Source organism: Gavia stellata, chromosome 2 (assembly GCF_030936135.1).
Source record: "Gavia stellata isolate bGavSte3 chromosome 2, bGavSte3.hap2, whole genome shotgun sequence".
NCBI classification, from domain to species: domain Eukaryota; kingdom Metazoa; phylum Chordata; class Aves; order Gaviiformes; family Gaviidae; genus Gavia; species Gavia stellata.
In genome coordinates, this window is record NC_082595.1 from 15,178,342 (window position 1) to 15,197,479 (window position 19,138).

Genomic DNA, 19,138 nt, shown 5'->3' on the forward strand with positions numbered 1-19,138 from the left:
GTTGGCTGTGCAATAGGTGGCAGCCTCCTCTCCGAATCATGCATAAGCGTGTGACTCAAACCACTATCTTTTGGTTGAGATGTAAAACTTGTGCTCATTTGTTTTTTTTTTTTAAAAAGAGTGCTAAGCCTGGGTTCCCAGCCAAATTCCAAATCACAATTACATGATTTGTGATAGCTACTAAAATTGTCTCCAGAATTTCAGCTGTATGTAAATATCTGAGCTACCCTATGCAGTAATAATCCCACTCACCACTTCCAATATAAAAGTAATCTGTGCTGCTCTGGAAACAAAGTCACCATTCTTTATTTTCTGACCAACCTTTGTGATGGTATTGTATGTAGATAAATTCCTGTAGTATTCCACCATTAACTTGCTATACTTCTCTGCTCCCTGAAGCAATCTTTCCACATCAGCCTTTAAGCAAAGCTGGTAACACTGTGAACACTTTTACTGATTATTTTATTAGTGTACTAGGGCTGGTAAGCTAAATGGACTATTAACCAAATCCTGACTACTTGATACTTACATTGAATGAAATACAATTTTGAAAATCAACATTAATTTTGAATAACCAATTTTATTTTATTTTCTTACATTGACTCACTCTGAATAATCTCTAGGAGGGGTGACCAAGCTTCCTCACCCTATAAGCCACCTACCAAATGTAAGATCATTAAGATCAGGACCTTGCCTGATTTTTTCCACAGCTATGCATAGGGCAGAGAACTAGTAACAAATGCTGATGCATAAGAAAAAAAGGGAAACGGTCGTGGAAAAGGAGAAACAAAGTTACCTACACACTGCACAAAGAGCATGCACTCTAGCAGGCAATTGCATGGTGGCCCTAGAATCAGGCACAAAGAAGAATAAACTGCAGCAGGCAGAGGATGGAAACAAAAGTGCACTGCATGCCGAGCCAGGCAGACCTATGCATAGGAAGTTGAATACGCAATTATCTCCACTGGAGAGAGAACAGAGCACACACTGTAGGGAAGATGTCCTAAAAATGCAAGGTCCTGTAAGACTTTTTTAGATAAGAAACTCAAGCTTCATGAATTCGGAAATTCAGCATAGCTCTGAGGCTTAAAGATAGTTTTGTTTATAAAACAAGAAGCACAACTGTTTCTCCAGGAATAATATTCTCAACAGAGATCATAAGAATCCTAGAAGCATCTAGCTACTGCTGAAATTAGCTCCAGCACGTTTTAAGAACAGAACCTGTTCACCGCAAATCACTTAAAAAAGATTAATATGTGCTGTTTTATGGTAGGTGATAATGTTTTCTCAAGAGGACAAGCAGAGTCCAATTTCAACCAAAGCTGACGATAGGAAAGATCACAGCTTATACTAGCATTTACCAGCTGCAGTATCCCCTAACCTGAGACACACATGGATTCCTAATTACTTTTTTCTGACCTATACAAAAACCATTCTCATCTAGCCAAAGGTCACTTAGTAAAACCTCCATGGTGTTCATGTGTGTTTGGGAACTTAATATATACATCTTAATTAGATCTCGCAATATCAGAATTTAATTTTAAAGGCTCATAATAATGGCACATGCTCACATATGTCTGTGCACTTGTGTGCACACTCAAACACACAAATAAACAAATTCTGGCAGTCAAAATTCACTAAGCAGAAAGTTTGTTTGACACATGCTAAATATAAGCAACAATGTAAAAGCAGTTCTTAATGATGCAGAGGTATTAAATTACCGCTGACTGAAAATTTGCAGGGCATTTCAACTAGATTATTTTTAAGAACAAATAAAATTACGTTTTAGTTATGGCCTTTTGCACAATATATGGGAGCAAGGTAGAAGAAAACAAAATCAGTTTTTGGACACTTTTAGAACAAATTATTTGCCTCCACACTTTGTGAACTGAAAGTCCAAACGGAAAGTGATGTGTGGCATAAAGAGAGTTGGCAAACAGAAGGAAATTGAGAAAAGTGGCCTCAGTGAGGCGCAAAGTGGTGATATGAAGAAGGCAGGGTCATGGGAGGAAGGTCTGGCAAAGTTTTGAAAACCAAAAGACTAAAACTAAAAACTTGCATGCACATAAGAGGCAAAACACACCATTTGAAACTCTTCATTTGTAAAGAACTTCTGAAGCATACCTTTTTCTTGAAGAAAGGGGAGAAAGCATCAAATTAAAATAAGTATTCCTGTCTCAAAGGGCTGAACAGGCTGTTGTCAGAAAAATCAGAACTTTCATTTTAAAAATTGACAGTGTCAATGGCTCAAAAGCTTTCCCACTGCTTACCTCGTTGCAATGTTGTAAGACTCTGGATGAATACAAGTTTGGTCCAAAGGATTGGGCTGTCGCGAGGCACACGGTGTTATTTTGCTCTTCTTTTTACCCTGTACACCTGCTTTAGTCAAAAGTGCATGACTTCCAAGTTCAGTTTTCTTACTACTGTCGGAAATCAAAAATGGACATGTTCTTAATGAACAAGATCCTAGCCCAGTGCCCACACGTGAAAAACGCAATCAGACTTTTTATATAATGTTCATTCTTTAAAAAAACCAAACTACAAAACCCCTAAAAGGTCATTGTGGGTGAATCTTAACAATACAATTATAGCACAAAAATATAATATATCATGTATGCATAAATTAATTTAAAATAGAAACAAACATTGAGAAGGGATTCTGTGCTTCACCAAAATTTCTTCATGATGACAAGATTATAAAGAAAACACTACACAACCTATTGTATTGTTTGCAATCTGGATAGCATGTTCTGTCTTGTAAATGGGGACAATTGCATTTAGCTACTTGATAAAAATCTTGTAAGGATACTTTCATACTTGATTGACAATTAATAGTCTGCATAATTTTAAATTTGAAAAATTTATAAACAGAATTTCCTATTCATACCATCTTTAGATAAGCAAATTGCATCTCAAGCATATGTACAGAACAAGGGAAGTATATGAATGCTTAAACATCAGAACTCCTTACACCACATTTATTGACTTCCTATACTTAAATTACTGAAGAATTCTGCTCAAACATGGGCCAGGTCAAAATATGAAAAATTTCAAATCAAAAGAACTCAGACCAAGATTTGCTTAGAACAGAAAAAAAGCTAAAGGTCAAATCTACCACTATTTCAGAATTTATAAGCCTTTTTTGCAGAAGTGTCTTAATACAGCTTTCCTTAAAACTTAGTGAATACATTACTGACTCCTAATCAATTAGCTTCAGTTAGTATTTGGTTTGGCTGGTGGGTTTTTTTGGTGTTTTTTGTTTGTTTTTCTTTAATTGGATGGATAATGAAAAGGCTCCAAAGTCTCAGAGAGCTCCATGGACAGATTGCCCACATTGGTAGGAGGGCTTTACAGAAGACAGGAGAGAAAGAGATCTATCTTCCTGTGTGTAGCATATTTACAACTGGCACACTTCTTCCCTTAAAGTTTCCCTTAAGTAAAAAAAATGCTCAGGATACAGTAAAGGCATCAAATGATTCGTACTGGCAAAGACTCCTTTCTTGCCTCTTTTTTGTTTGTTTTTGTTTCCTAAATCACAAGTAGTTCCTGCTTTTGCAGGAGAAAAGAGAACACACTAAAGTACCCGGAACTAGCACTTGTACTTTGGGCTCTACCTATTCATCGACCGTTGGCAGAAATGCAGACATAACTTTCTCTTTCCATATCAATTTTTAAAATAACTACTATTTGTTAACTTCCAGGTACAGAACACAAAAACTAACTCACACAGCACTCTATAGCCATCAACATGATTAGAGAGGACATAAATGAAACCTGCTCAAAGTCCATTTCAGAAACATTTGGTTTTGCCACCTGGGCCCGCAAGAAATGTTGTGGAGGCTACAGTGTTAGAGCTTTATTTTGGCCTCAAACTCCAAAGTTATAGCAGATTTCTCAGGTTATACAGTGTTCTCAAGTTTTATGGAATCTGACTAATATCAGAAGCATGCTCCAGCAAGGAAAAAAAAAATACAACATTCTTAAACATTTCACCAGTGAACTCTTGGAGGGGAAAAAAAAAAAGGCGTCAGCCTTTTCTTCCTCTGTTGTATTGCAGCATTCACTAGAACAGATCTGTACAACTTAAGACCTATCGATCATCTGCAGCCTTGAAAGCAATTTCTCTGGTCTTCTGGTGCTTACAGTGCGCACCATTTGGCTTGCAGCATGTGCCTCCCTGCCAGATGGGCAACCAATCTGTATACCTTCCACTTGGGCAGTAAGCCAGTCCTAATGTGCCTGCCTCCTGCCTGGAAGTTACGCGTGTGCTGTTTGGCCAGCAGCAACTGGGAATACAGTATTGCTTCTGAGCACCGGGTTGGCTAAAAAATAGCATGTGCTTCCCAGGAAAATATTTTTTGAGAAGAGTCAGTAGCAATAGGGTGGGGATGGTGCTACCACTGTGCCCTTTTAGTTCTTTATGTTGGAAGGAGAAATGGGAAAAGAAGACACATTGCCTTAGAAAGGGCACTTTCAGTTGTGGAGAGGAAGGATTTTGGGTCAAGAGGAACACAATGAATGGTTGCAAGAAGGAAAGGCTTGGTACAGAAACAGGGAATGAGATGGCAGGGAAAAGGATGACCCACTGTTGACAAACTGGACTTGGGAAAGGGCCTCACATGTTTGAGACAGAAGCAATCACATCATGCTTGCTAGGCCCAGGAGTATAACACAGAGTTTGATCCAGGCAGCTATTCAATTTTCTCTCTCCTGGTAACGGAATTGAAATTCTCTGAAAATCCACCCTAGTTTACTACCATTAAGTTCTGCAGAGCAATCTTTACCACATTAAAATGAATTTACAAGTCTCTAAATTACACCTGGAACACAAGACTAAGGTTTTAATATCTCAGATCACAACACTACTGCATGACAAATTTCTTCTACCAATTCAGTGGCAGAATTCGTAATTAAACTTACATACTGATCAAAACCCTAACTTAGAGTACTAGGCTAAGAAGCCATGATTATTCAGAGGAAGAACTATCTTCAACAACTGACTTCAAGAAGTTTATTTGTTAAGATGTCTTTCAGAGCACAAAGGCCTAGGTTTCCTCAAGTCTTAAGCCTGAATACAAAACAGAAAAGGGGAAAAAGTCTTCTCATACTATTTTGGATAGTTTAGTCAAGATAGCAAACATCTCCATTACCTGCAGAAGGTCTTTATATATTCTTGATTGAATCTGATGAAGCCAGCACATTGCTGGAAGGATTTGGGACCCAGACCTTTAACTTCCTTGAGCTGTTCTCGGTTTATAAATGGTCCATTTTTCTCTCGCCATTCAATTATATTTTTAGCCCTGTTAGCATTCAGTCCTGCAATGTGTCTAAGAGAAAAGTTCACAGAATACATTTATTACCATTGAACAGTCATTAATCCAAGTGCTATTCATTACAAGGATACACATTACTGTAGAAAATTTGGTTTATGAAACTTAAAAACAGCTAAGAAATTTGCAAAAAGGCTCACAGACCAAAGGCATCATCTGAAAAAGGATCCCTTCTCTTAGTTCTATGGAAGGAATCCACTCAAGTCAACAAAACTTGGTACAGCAATATGGTTCTGCACAAGCCTAACTGGTAAGCCAGGGACATGTAATTTATGATTTGCTGGCTATTTCTGTAATGCCTATTCAATTTGCCATGTCTTATGGCCTGCCCCCAGTTGCCCTCTTCAGGAAACAATGTGGGAGGAGGGTTCAGGACAGATAAATTGTTCCTGTGAGAACAGCCCCCTCTCACCTATTCTGTTCCAATGGTACTGCAACACCTTGCCCCAACATGAAGGGCTAACGTCTGCTATCCAGAAGGAGAGTGGCTGGGAGCAGCTTGCCTTCCTCACACAATTTAACAGATCCACACACCTTGTTCCTTTTCTCTCAGCTGCTCTTGAGATAAAAGAGCAGCTGGGAACAGGCTGCATGAATTGTTCTGAGGGCAACTCCGATCTGGCAAAGAACTGACCTGTGAAGTGCAACTGCAGTTAGCCAAGTTCCTTCAGAAAGCAGTGGGTTTGCTGCATGTTTTCTGTACGTACACGTGAATATAACTTTCTGTGTATGGAGTATGTTAATCATAGAAAGAGGGAAAAGAGCTGTGGAGGGCAGTTACTTCTGGCACTAGAGAAGGAAATTTCACCCATCTGGTTCTATATATCAGATGCCACTGCTTTACGTCAATGGCAGCAGAGACCTGTTTGTGGAATGGCATGGACTGATTCTAGAAAAACACCAACAGCAAACCTGGCAAGAATAGTCAAAAATCAGGGGGAAAAATATATTAAAAACATCTTTCCATTATTCCCATCCTCAAGCAAAAGTTAAAAAAATAATCCAAAGTTGGTGGAACCTCAGAATCAAATTGGAGAGACACACCTTTAACCACAGACAAAATATTAATCATTAGGAATGGAATATTCTCCAAAAATTTCTTAGAAACATTATGAAATCCAGTTTATTTACACTGACAAAGGCACATGAGAGAATTCACAGAATTTTCCACTGAAGATCGAGTCTTGCAAGTATGATACTCAACAGTAATGCAAGTACTGTAGTATTGTCACCCCTTCCACATGTAATATGTGTCAAGAAGTGTATTTGATGCATCAGAAAGGAGAGGCCGAAAGCCCTGCTCACAGTATATTCTAGCTAGGGTGACAATTTCATACATTGTACATCTGAGGGAAACTTAGACTGCATCTACACAGAACAGCAGAATTGAACTGCTGAGGATCAAGTTAGATCCAGAACTTGATGCAGCACATGCATACGAGCATCATAAGCCAGGTTAATTAGACCAAACAAAGTACTTAGCCAACATGGTTACCACCTGTAACCATGACTGGACAGTGTTGCTCCATGTTCACAGTTTTGTGGAGACACAGTAGCATCTCAGCCTGATGCCCTCTGCTGAACTGCACAATACAGCTGCACCCTGCAGAAGGGCTGAAAGTGCTCACCCACTGCACTTGCTCAGGTAGGCTTTTATTCATGGAATGAAAGCTGGTCAGCCTTATTTATCAATAGGTACTGTTTGCTTTCTTACTAATAGCTGATCTAAATCTGAAAGAAGGTAAGACAGAAGGTAAATCAGGAGTCAGGCTAAGGATTGGATAGACAGAAAAAGAATATGGAAGAAAAAGTGGAAATTCAAAAAGAATAGAAAGAGAGACTCTTCCAAAATATGGAAAGACGTTTTACAGAATTATTATAAGAGCTTAAAAAATTAAAGCTAGAGCTAGCAAGAATACATTTTTGCCTAACTTTGATACCGAATGTAATTGTCACTACCAAGATTAGGGACATCCTTTTTCTTCACCTCCTACTACAGAGGATGACAGCAACATTTTTGCTCTTCTGAGAGGCTGTTCAGCTAAACAATTCTGAATTCTACAGATGCAAGAGAGAGAATGAGCTTTTAATTTCTAACCAAGAGAAATAAAATCCAGAACATTTTCCAAGTAAATATGGCATAATTACTTAAAAAAAAAGAGTAAAAAGGGATAAACTTTTCAGAAGTTTCCCCTTAAATCTTTACTTTTCTCCTTTCCTCACCCAACTTTTACAACCTGTTCCACTTAGCAGTACCTATAAAAATACCTTCTAAGAGACAGAAAGTACATTTGAAAATCCTTTTCTCAGTGTAAAAATACAAATTAATTATATCAAGTTTTTCTAAAATTGCAGTGTTAGCTCAAAATCTTTAAATATCTATTTTTCTCCAAAGAATAGTTTTACCTAGGAGAATCACACATACCCTTAAAAGCTGATTCTTAATGATCCAGTGAAATACTGTCTTAATGTGTCATTTTCATGTAATTGGAAGTTTAACACAAGAGCCATTTGCTCCAGCTGAGCTTGAGTCAGATGGCAGACTAAACAGAGACTCTATGATCCAGAGCCATGTAATTACTGGAATAGGAAAATGTTTGACTCACCTTAATAGTATTTCTGAGCAGATGTTAATATCAACTCCTACAAAGCTGACACACTCTTCAACCACACTGTCCAGAGTTGCTTTGAGCAAAGTCTGTGATACATCATGCTGAGACACAAAAATGGAGATATCAGGTTACTGAATTATTGAAGTGTACATAAATAAGAACTGCAAACAATACTAACATTAATACAATAGTTGCTGGAACTTATCAATATCTTATGTGAGGGTACCGGTTCTACAATAAATTGTAGAACATATTTTTAAAAGGTCTCTGGTATCTCTTTGCAACATCTTTGTCATGATACAAATCCCTAGAATAGGACACTCTTCACATTACTGTATTTTTTTGTTTGTTTAATAACTATTTCCCTGCATCGTGTAAAAACAAAACTATATTAAACACATAATGATTACTCAAAAGAAGTAATGCTTCTGTTCATCCACTATGTCTTGTCTTTAATCTGACATTTATTTACCTATAATAACAGTTTAGTAAAAATAAGACAATATTTTAAAAATAAGGTATTCAGAGAAAAGACCACAAACGCTGTACTTTTGCACCTGCAGACACAAATGTTTGCAAAATTCTTCAATATATGAGCATCACACTACAGTACAGTTATTTACTAAAAGAACAAGCCAGGTATTGTATGAGGGTGGGCAATACATAAGGTACATATCAGCCCCGCAGCAACAAAATGTTTCAGATTTTGAACAGATATTTCTGCGAAGATTGGCAGGTCCTTGACCGAAGCACCACTAATGGAAATTCTTCCAGTTTTTCTATTATTGTTCATAGTGTTTCCCCTTTTTTTCCCCCACTAAAAGAAAATCAGTCACAGTTGTCAAAGATGAAAGTTCTGAAGCTCTAAGATTTCTTTTGCTCCACAACGTAGGCATACTTCAATCTATAACTGCTAGTTACCCACACAAGCCCATCAGTGCTTAGAAGTCTGACCTGGAGGGAGAAGCCTCTCTAAATGCAGGAGCTAATTCAATCACTATGTTGGCTTAGCTTCAGGGCTCTTATACGTCACTCATGTAAATCTGGGTTGATCTGTTGTGGTTTTGTGATGCATTCATTTATGACATCAAGCTGGATCCAAGCCAAGACACCAAACACTTCATCCACTACTTTGTTTTACCTTCTAAGCCATTCAGATCTTTTAAAGATTTCACAGTTAAATTTAACATGCCAACAGCATCAATCCCAATCTACTAATATTGGTAGTTCATCAAGTAGTGGTTAATAACTGAAACAATCATAAAACTTATGGCAATGTATTTCATAGCCCCCTCATTTCAGATAATGGTAATGTGATGTATTTTCATAATGCCATACATAATAAAGTTACTTACAAACAGGAAGCGCAAATTCACCAATATTACTCCTCCTATATAAAGTTTGCATGCAAAACACCCATGTACATGCATAAGTATTGGCATTTGCACACAGTCTTGGCCTCACAACCACAAGCTTACTTGTACACTTTGCAGATCAAACATCAGTTTCTACTTACTAATGTGTTGCTACTACAACGCAATGGCTTCTTTTCTGAATAAAGAGACATAAACAAAAAACCCACACCCTAAAAATAAGTCTTATGCTTCTGTTTTTCTGACTTACTCAAGATGCAGCTTCTCTTAGTGAGGATGTTCTATATATTCCCTCCTCCTCCTGCCATCAGCCGGGTAACATACTAGAGCTAGAGGCTTCCAGCTCACATGCACACTCATGCAAGGATGCATTTATATAACACAGTACACAAACGAGAATAGAACTCTTCAGAAACAACAGGCACCTTTTCTCTTTGCCAAGTACAGCTGCCAAATACTGGGCTAGATTTTCCACGGTGAACCACAAATTAAAAATTTAATAAGATAAAGATACTAATTTAAGAATTGTTTTCATTATGATGGAGGGCAAAAGGAGAAAAAAAAAAGCAGAGTACTCAAACTTTCCTTCTGCTTTTAGGAAAGGCTACTGACTCCAAGGTACTTGGAAGCCGATTATCATATAATTTCACAAGTTACCTTAACAAGTTCCATTAACTGTAGCAGTTCTTGGCCACCTCCAAAAAAAAAAATAATCTTGGTCTAAAGCAACTACTCAGAATATAAAGTAGAGTCTGTGGCAGAAAGCAGGGTAGAATGCCGATTCCCTAGGTTTCAGTCTCATTCCTTAAGATGATCATATTTCAGAAGGAATAAAATGCAGTTACATGATTCACAACCAAGACATTTGTCATTGTCTCCACAATGCCTTATAGCATAGAGTGTAGCAAAGGTGGTAATCCATAGATCTGCCCTAATCTTTCTAAGCAGTTCTTTGGAAGAGACTTGATTCAGCAGAAGCTATATTTCCGGTCTGCTGAAAGTGAAGCTAAATAGCCATTCAGCCAACTATACTCCCCCTAAAACAAGGAAAGGATATCACAATCAAAAGCTAAGCATGCTGACATACCTCTGCTAGCGGAAGACAGACCAGTGCTCAGAGATCCTCAGTTTCAAATGCAAAGTCGGCATTTATATGAAGATTTAAGTTTGTGGATGCAATAGTTTGTGTAAAATTCATGTGACAGAATACACACAATTTGGAAAAACTATCATCAACTGTCTATTTCTTTTGCCAGGAAGACAAGCAGTTCTCAGGTCTCTCAAAGATGATTTGCATCTTTTAACTTTATTGCTGCTTGAGAGTCACCATTAAAAAAAACAAAACAAGACATGCACAAGTTGTTCTTTATTACTCCAACACGTAACAGTTGTACGACTTGGAACGCACATCACAGCACATATGTGAAGGCATAGATAAAGAAAAGGTGAACAGGCAGATGTGACAGAACAGGATAAACGTAAGACAGCTAAATGAGTTACCAATACCTCACAGAAGTAAGATACATTCAGCTACTGAATTACGTTAAGTTGCAAACGCTAGGAAAACTTTCTGGACAGCAAATCTGCCTCCCAAGATGCAGCTACTGACCATCACAGCTTCCTTTTGCGATGACGAAGAAATTTCTACATCCCTCTTTACATTGATACAAAGCACAGAGAAGTGTTATGAATTTAGTTTCTAAAAGTAGTTAATTAAAAACATGATTATCCCAATACCATTGTCAAGACTTCCTACTACTAACAGGTTACACTTCAGAAAGGTTTAAACTGCAGTGCATTTTCCAGTCTTCCAACAATATCACTCATCTTCTCAAATATCAGAGGTTAGATGATATTACATACTTCAGTGTACTATTTATATGCACTGGGGTGGTATCAGATTCTTCAGACACTACTAGAAGCACACATACTCCGTGCTACTCACTCTCTACAACAGGTCTTTAAAGACAGGAATCCCTCTCAACTGTTGCATTAAGCGCATCAGAATAAAAACCTGCGCAAATAAAGCCCAAGTCCAATATGCAAGGCTACTTTCAAAGTGTGCTTATGCAGAATTTCATGCTCCACAGCCTCTAACAACCCCTCCACACACCAACATGGCAGATCACTGTTTCAGCAGATGCCCTGCAAATCCTTTAAATAAAACATTTTCATATTAATGCTAACTCTGAATGCACCCCTATGCATGAGGGTGTCCCTGCGAAAACTGTTAAGTATTGTCTTTTCTTTTTAATCACAATAACTCTTTATCTCTGAGGAGTTTCCTCAGAGCCAGGCACACAAGGTGCCCCGACAGCTATGCCTAACAAGTAGGAACATGTCTTTTGGAGTGATTTTTAAACATCATCTTGAATTTACCACCCAAATAAATCACTAAGGTTTTATTAAAAGGATAATCACAAATTAATACCATTAAAATATTCACTGCTGGAATAGTAGATCTGGAGCAGAAGATTTCATTTTGTATGATGATCTCCAAGCAATAAGAAGGATTGATATGCCCAATTTATGGAAACTAAGGCCAGCAGAAGTAAGGGACTTGCCACAAACCACAGGGTGTCCAGGGCAAATGTGCGAACTTTCCCTTATCATCACCCTCCAGAAAACAAAGCCACCATGCTTCACAGATAGCATTAGGAAGTACTTAGACATCTGTGTGGCTTGAGGTTTTTTTGTGGGGAGGACTACAGAAATTAATCTGCCCTTAGAAATATCAGGCACTGTAACCGTATTTTAGTATTGTTTTCTAAGGAATTATCAAGTGAGCCAGGGAACAAAATACAGTACACTGACTGACTTTACCTGACCAAATACACTGAACACTATATTACTAGTGCTACACTAGTGACTGACTGACCTTAACCATCAGCTTTTACATGGAAGCAAATTATAACTCTAAGCTCTTTACCTTTGGCAACCTAAAAAAAAAAATAAATCCCACACATACTAAAACCATACCCAGAACTATAATGCATTTGGCAACCTTTTCCTGGTCCCCTCTAAAAACCGTTATTTCAGGAAATATGGTATGACTGCACGTCTCTTCAAAAGACAAACAGCTTAAAAATCTACTGCAACACACAGCAATTCTTAAATACTTTTTATTTTACATTTACAAACATTAGTAGACATCAGCATGACCAGCCTGTGCATCGTTACCACTTAACAATGCCCAAAAGCCAAGCAAGGTACCTTACAATGCAGTTGAACAAGAATTATTCGTACCCTGCAGAGCCTAAGAACGTAGAGCAGACATGACCTAAGGATGCTGGTCACAAAGCAGTGGGGAGGAGAAGAGTTCTCAAGTCTGGGCAGAAACCTGCAGGTTCTTGACCCAGGCTTGGAATGACAGTATTGTAACAAGATCAACATTCATCCTAAATAAGACTGAGCTGCACATCAGACAGTCTATTTTGTTTTTTGATCAAGTTATACCTCACTTGTCCTTTGAATCCAAAAGTCAACCTTCAATGAAGTAAATGCAATTTAATTTTTTCAGTCTTTAAGTAAGTCCTGAAACATTTCTAACACCTCATAAAACATTATTTTGTTGGTACCTACCATTAACTTCTATATCCATGAATTTTAATATTAGCATGTGAGATTAGCCAACATGCCCCTTGAAAAAATACTTTTTTTTCTTTAAAAAGTGGTGTAAGTGTGCCGCCTACATGGCATTTACTAAATGAGAAATTAGGTGGGACAACACATCCTAAGCAAAGTTCAAAACTATATTATTTCACAGAAACGTGTTTTAAAAATTAAAAAAGGGAAAAACGTTCTCTGCTAGTGCTGTTGGCTACATACAATCAGCTGCATTTCAAATGCTGGTGAAACCACAAAAGCAAAATGCAATCAGGACAAGCCCTTAAGTACAGCAGGACTAACGTATCACAAATAGTCTAATGATAAGTACCATTTCACGTGCAGAATTAGAAAAAAATTAAAAATGCACCTTACGTGTCAGGTGGAAATGTCGGAAAGTTCAGGTGGGGGATTTTAATCTCTAGCGTCCTCTGGAAAATCCCTTTCAGTTAGATTTTAAGAAAACAAGCTTATCCCTCTGATGTTTGATAAAAGGACCTAACTTCAACAATTTCTTTTGAAGATCGTTTGTGGTTTCTCCAAATGTTATATTGTTATAGGATATATTGTTATCCTATGTACTTAACTCTGACTCATTTCTTGTTTTCAAAAATCCAAATTCTGTTTATTTTAACAGCATATTACTATTACTGAAATATCCCCAGAGAGAGAAATGGATTTATATTTTCAAAGAAAATGATAAAACAAAAACAAAGTCTGTCAGCTCTGACATTTAAAAGAAAGAAAACAAAAATGCACACTTGATCATGTAAATGCTTCAAGTTACTTGCAAGTTGCTGGAATTCATCTTATATTTACTTGTGCTTGTGTCCTAACAGAAGCAGTAATTTTGCTAAGGTTGTTACACAAATTCAACCCCCTTGCTAATACGTCGTATTACTGAAACTAACTTCTTTGACATGAGCAAGTTAGCAGCAAATGACATATATCCAACACCCATCTTCCTCTTTCCAGAGCAGGTACCAGTTTTCTCCAATCCATATTGTTATGTAACTAAGGGGCAGCAATCTGTATTGCAGTTATAATCGATGGAATAACTCCTGGAGAATTCAGTGGGACATTTTCTTTTTCCAGTAAGTAACAAAGGTGATCGCCCAAACTGCTAGGTGGAAAGCCTACATTTGAATTTCAGTCCAAAACTGTATTTTGCAGCTGTTAAAGCTCTACAAATACAGCAGATACCCTGCAATACTACAGAAAGATAAAGCGAGGACCATCAGCAGTGGTTTCATAGATCACATGGCTGAAAGGCAACAAATTCAGTTGGGGATTCTCCTGACAAGTGCAAAAGGATAAAAGGAAAAAAAAAAAAAAAATCATACTGGTAGAGGGAGAAGGAATAGTACATTTCTAGAGGGACAATACAGGAGTCATGAAGCCCAGGTGAGTCTGGTCACATGTGGGAATTCTGTTTAGTCTGAAGTCATTGACCATCCTTCCCCCTACAGCAAACGGGTGAGGAATAGCAGCTCCTGGGTATAAAGTTCCCACCAGCCTCACTCAGAGCAGAAGGAGCCCCCAGCAGACATGAGGAGCTTGGTAAAAGCCTCTATAAATACACAGACTTCTTCCAGCTCCACTGAAGACATGCTGGGGTTCCTCTCACTCCTCTCTCATGAGGAATCTGCTATTTGGAATATTTTTAAAAGCTACCAAAAAAGTGCAAATTGATTTAAGGGTATTTTCTATCAAGGAAATATTTATACAGTTGATACATATTTTATCAAATCCTAGACGTCTAATATAAGCAACTTCTTGCACTCACTGGCTTTCTAAAAGTTAGTATACAAACACAGTTAGCAACTGCTACACCAGGTGACTCTCACGAGCAATGCACTGAGAATATATTTAATACAATGACATATCCATTTCTTCATTAGAAAAAAATGTATATGCCAAACAATGACATTCAGCAGCTTTTTAATCCCACACCAACAGAAGTAGTCATGATACAATTAAGAGGAAAAAAATTTTCCTATTTAATGTGACACCACCTCCTGAAATGCTTGCTAGAAAAAGCTTTTAGGGAATTTGATTTTCCTCCACCCTTCCATGCCCCCCTCCCCCCCCACCTTTTTTTTTTTTAAAGTGAATGAGTTCAAATTGAATATGCTTAAAGAACACTTTCAAATCCCACTGTTCAGTTTTCTCCCTCTCTTCTATTTGGCTCCTCCTTTGCTTTCATCAGGGACTGCCCCCCCCCCCCCCGCATCCCCAACCTCTTCCACTGTGTAACTGTAGGTAAAAATAAGCTAGGAATAAAACAAAATGCAAGACACTGTCCTGCAGAAGACACTGCCAAACTCAAATAAAGCAAGCTTATTTTCTCTGCTTACTAAAATGCATGCACTTCATTTTGATTGACATATGGCAGCTCAAAAAAGTCAGCCAGGGTCGTATTTATTGAATGACCCATGGAAGACTGAAAGCTGACAAAGAACCAGGAAACATGTGAGAAAGCAGAAGTTTGTTCAGTACCAGCGTTTATGGATTTGACAGGCAGAGCACATAAGCATCCATTGTGTCATTCACATCTTTGTTAACTGAAACCAATTTCAGCACCACTTATTACATATAACAGCAATTTATATTTAAAGCAAAAGTATAAATAATTAATTGGTAAAAAATTAAATCTCTATGGTGTAGTAAGTTTGTGCCTTTTTAAAAATCTGCTATGCATTAAGCTTAACAAAATTTGCATTAAAACATATATTTAGTACTTTTCCTATTACGTATATAGCACAAGCAAAATATTTGCACATTGGAGGTTGAAAAGTTGACAGGACTGAATAAGAAATTAGCTGCGCTAACTTGTCAGCACTAAAAAATTAAGTTCTCAATGACAATTTTCACAAGTGAACGAGAACACCAACATTACTCTCATTCTCAAAACCAAGCAACATTTCAGAACCACCATCACTATTGACAGAATATGATCATTACTACTAAAGTCATTAGCATAATATAAAAAGTGGGAAATCAAAATGAACCAGTAGAATGGCACAAACAAGAATAGTGCATGTACTACCCTGTACATGGAAACAGCAATTGAGTAGTCTTGCAATATACATATTTTTTTAAACAAATGAGATCTCAGCAGGTAGGAGGGAAAAGTAGAAATCAAAAAGCACTTATTTTCCCAGTGTCCCTGACAGACGCTGTGATTTGTGGCCTCACAACATAACCCTTACTTTTATTCAAGATCTAGAAATTCCTTCAAAAGGCTTCTTTAAAACACTACAAAAATGTAGTGTTTAAATTATTTGTAAACGTATAACATAAAATTTTGTAGTGCAACAAATCAACAAAACTTGCTTGGAACATGAAGTTTTCTTAGGTATTCTCTGGTGGAAGATTTGTAAATAATCATTGCATTACTATTACTGACTTACAAAGCTCGCAAGTTACTTAAAAGTTAGAGCTTTTAACTATTGCATAAATGAATAAATTAATTGCAAATGTGTAATCTGATCGCAGATTACAGCATCATTCATTTTAAACACTGACCTCTATTTCCCTTGCAAAATCGTTTTTTTATAAAGGATCTAAAGCTTAACCAAAACAAGTTTTAGGCAAGCTTGGGAAATTATAAAAAATAAAATAAGAAATAAAGTATTTGAAAATTTAGGATTTAATAGTTTAGAAACTCCTAAAACCCATCGTTTTAAAATCAGGTATATTTATGAATTCTAATTATAAAAGCATTTAGTCCAAAAAGCAACTGTACTGCCTGAGGTTTGGTTTTACTAAAGTTTGTAAGGTAGGGGGAATAGAGTTCTCTGTTCACACAAAGATTTACAACTGCAAGCTGGTATATCATTGAGCAAGAAGGGAATTAAAACCACCTCTGATTTTGCAGCACTATGTCTGCCTCCCACCATTTGCAGAAGTATACCCTTACTTTACCACATGAAGAGCAATACAGAATCAAGGCCTGCTCCATTGAAATCACTGGCTGATGTCCCACTACATTAATTAAGGACAGAAGTTCAATAGAAGTTTTATCTGTGCTTTGCAGGACTGGGAGTTAAGAGATGAGGTACCAGATGGATCAACCAAATGATTAGATAGGCTTATTCAACATGTGTCTGCTTTGGCAAATTATTACTCATACTACAAGAATCCAGAATTTTAAGTATGAAAAAAATATCTTTATTATTGTCTGTAAAGAATTCATATTTTAAGAACACGAAAAGACAGTTGTTCTTTAAATAACCTAGATTAAGGCATCAAGCTTTGGACTTTTCCTCATGCAAGGCAGAAATTGCTCTGATCAGAAATGAGACAACTGAGACTCCTTAAATCAGCTATGGCCAAGCTTCATCTTCTGGAACACATAAAGCTTGGCAAGAAAGCTCAAGTGCAAGTCTTGTAGCGAGGTCTACAGCACATGGCTGGCTAGGCTGATGCAAGGAGCAGAGGTAATCCAAATCATGGCGAGAGGAGGAAGACAGCTATGCCTGGCAAGTCATCATCGCTAACTCCGTCCCAAGCAACTTCTACCCTCCCATGCAGAAGAAGGGTACATGGACAGCTAATGCCATTCCCAGCCTGCAAACTCATCTCAGAGCAAGATCTAACTGAGAATGCATGTCTCAGCCACACAAAGATTCGGTGTGTACTACCTGCGGTTCAAAGGCAAATCTTGCATCCAAAGCCAGTCCTGCAAACTTCCAAGTTGACTCAGCTGGAGCAAACACCTATCAAAGTTTACTGATAAGCCACTTCAATATTGAGCATATGTTCATCTTAATTAAAAAGGTAATTTCATAGGAGATTGGAACTTTTCAGTAACGATGGTAGATAGTTCAGTAGACTTAGAATAATAATTAGCTTTTTCATATGATTGTAAAAACTAAGAAAAGTTCAAGGAAGACAAAATATGAAGCTCCATTACAGGAAAAGTTTCAGAAAATCATTCTATTTTTTACTCTTTAAAAACACAGGCAGTCAAGAATGTGAAGAAAATGCAGCCTAAAAAGTAATAGCATTGGTGATTCTGTGCTGCCCAGAATGCTCTTCCATCACAAAGCCAGAACAATTTCCTCTTAGAATTGTTAGCTTAGCTTATTTAAAACAAAAAACCCAAACCCTAGTCAGCCCACATTCTAAGAATTATTTTTTTTTAAAGCGTTAGATGTGCAGATTAAAAAAAAGTTATACAAGGGTGTTTTTTAATTGCAATATTCAGACTGCTCTGTCTTCAGGTACATTTCAGTGCCAGGTAGAAGACTTGCTTTCTGACTCACAGAGGCAAGGATATAATGCTTTCAGCAGACAGGGATAGCTGCAATTCTGCAAGGGGGTTAGTATCACGTCACAACAAAAAGAGATCAGAGTTCAGAGATGATGTGGAAGCTTACCAAATCTCAGCTTGCTAGTTTTCTACTACAGCAAACCTCTCAAGTTTATATGCCACACTTGGGACACATACAGTTCTGATACAGGTTTAAAATCTACATTCAACAATATAATTTTCTATTTTAAAATAGATGTAAATATTGAGAGGTTTTAGCTGAATCATGAATTTAGTGTTTTGGTATTCCTTTCTAAGAGTTCTATTTTCATTTCTGTTAGCCATTTGAATACACAAAGAGAAATTTTTAAGTGTTTTACAGTATAAATATAATTAGGACTAGACATCATTAGAATATGCTACTAGTCTAAAGTAACATGTATATGACTTTGCCCATCATGAAAGACATAGGATCCAGTTATAGGAAGTTCTATGATTTATGACTCACTGTCATTAGCAATGAAAAGTGCTGAATTGGCTCTAATTCAGTCTTCTTTAGGACATGAGATCACTTCAGTTGAGGGCTTGTAAACAGAGTTGAAGGTTTTGAGGATGAAAAGTAAAATCCAAAGTCATTCAATTAATATATTATCAGTAATTGAACACAACCTTTTTTGGGGTATTAGGCAACCTGAAAAGACATACCAAATAGCTGTTGTATACAAGAATACACATGGTATTTTTCCAGTTACTCATCCTGCAACTAAGAGCAAACTAGTCACTGAACCTCTAGCTACCACTTTTTGATTTCCTAGATCCTGCTCTAGGAAATCTGCACATTAGAGTAGTGCATTCTCAAAAACTCTGAAGTCCCTTCATAAAACATTAGAAGTACTCTTAACTTCTTCCAAACTTCTAGTGGCAGAAAATACTCGGCTGGCAGTGCAGAGATAGAAAGTG

At 37.3% G+C, this 19,138-nt stretch overlaps 1 protein-coding gene across 1 annotated transcript in view; it reads right to left on the bottom strand.

The window, feature by feature from the left end:
* The window catches only part of SRBD1 (S1 RNA binding domain 1), a 131,994-nt gene that overhangs the window by 12,815 nt on the left and 100,041 nt on the right, over positions 1 to 19,138 (bottom strand). Inside the window, exons 18-20 of the mRNA XM_059832486.1 lie at positions 7,937 to 8,043; positions 5,151 to 5,327; positions 2,271 to 2,420 (exon numbers count right to left, since the gene is read on the bottom strand). Coding sequence (XP_059688469.1) covers positions 2,271 to 2,420; positions 5,151 to 5,327; positions 7,937 to 8,043 — 434 coding nt within the window. The remainder of the gene's footprint in view (positions 1 to 2,270; positions 2,421 to 5,150; positions 5,328 to 7,936; positions 8,044 to 19,138) is intronic.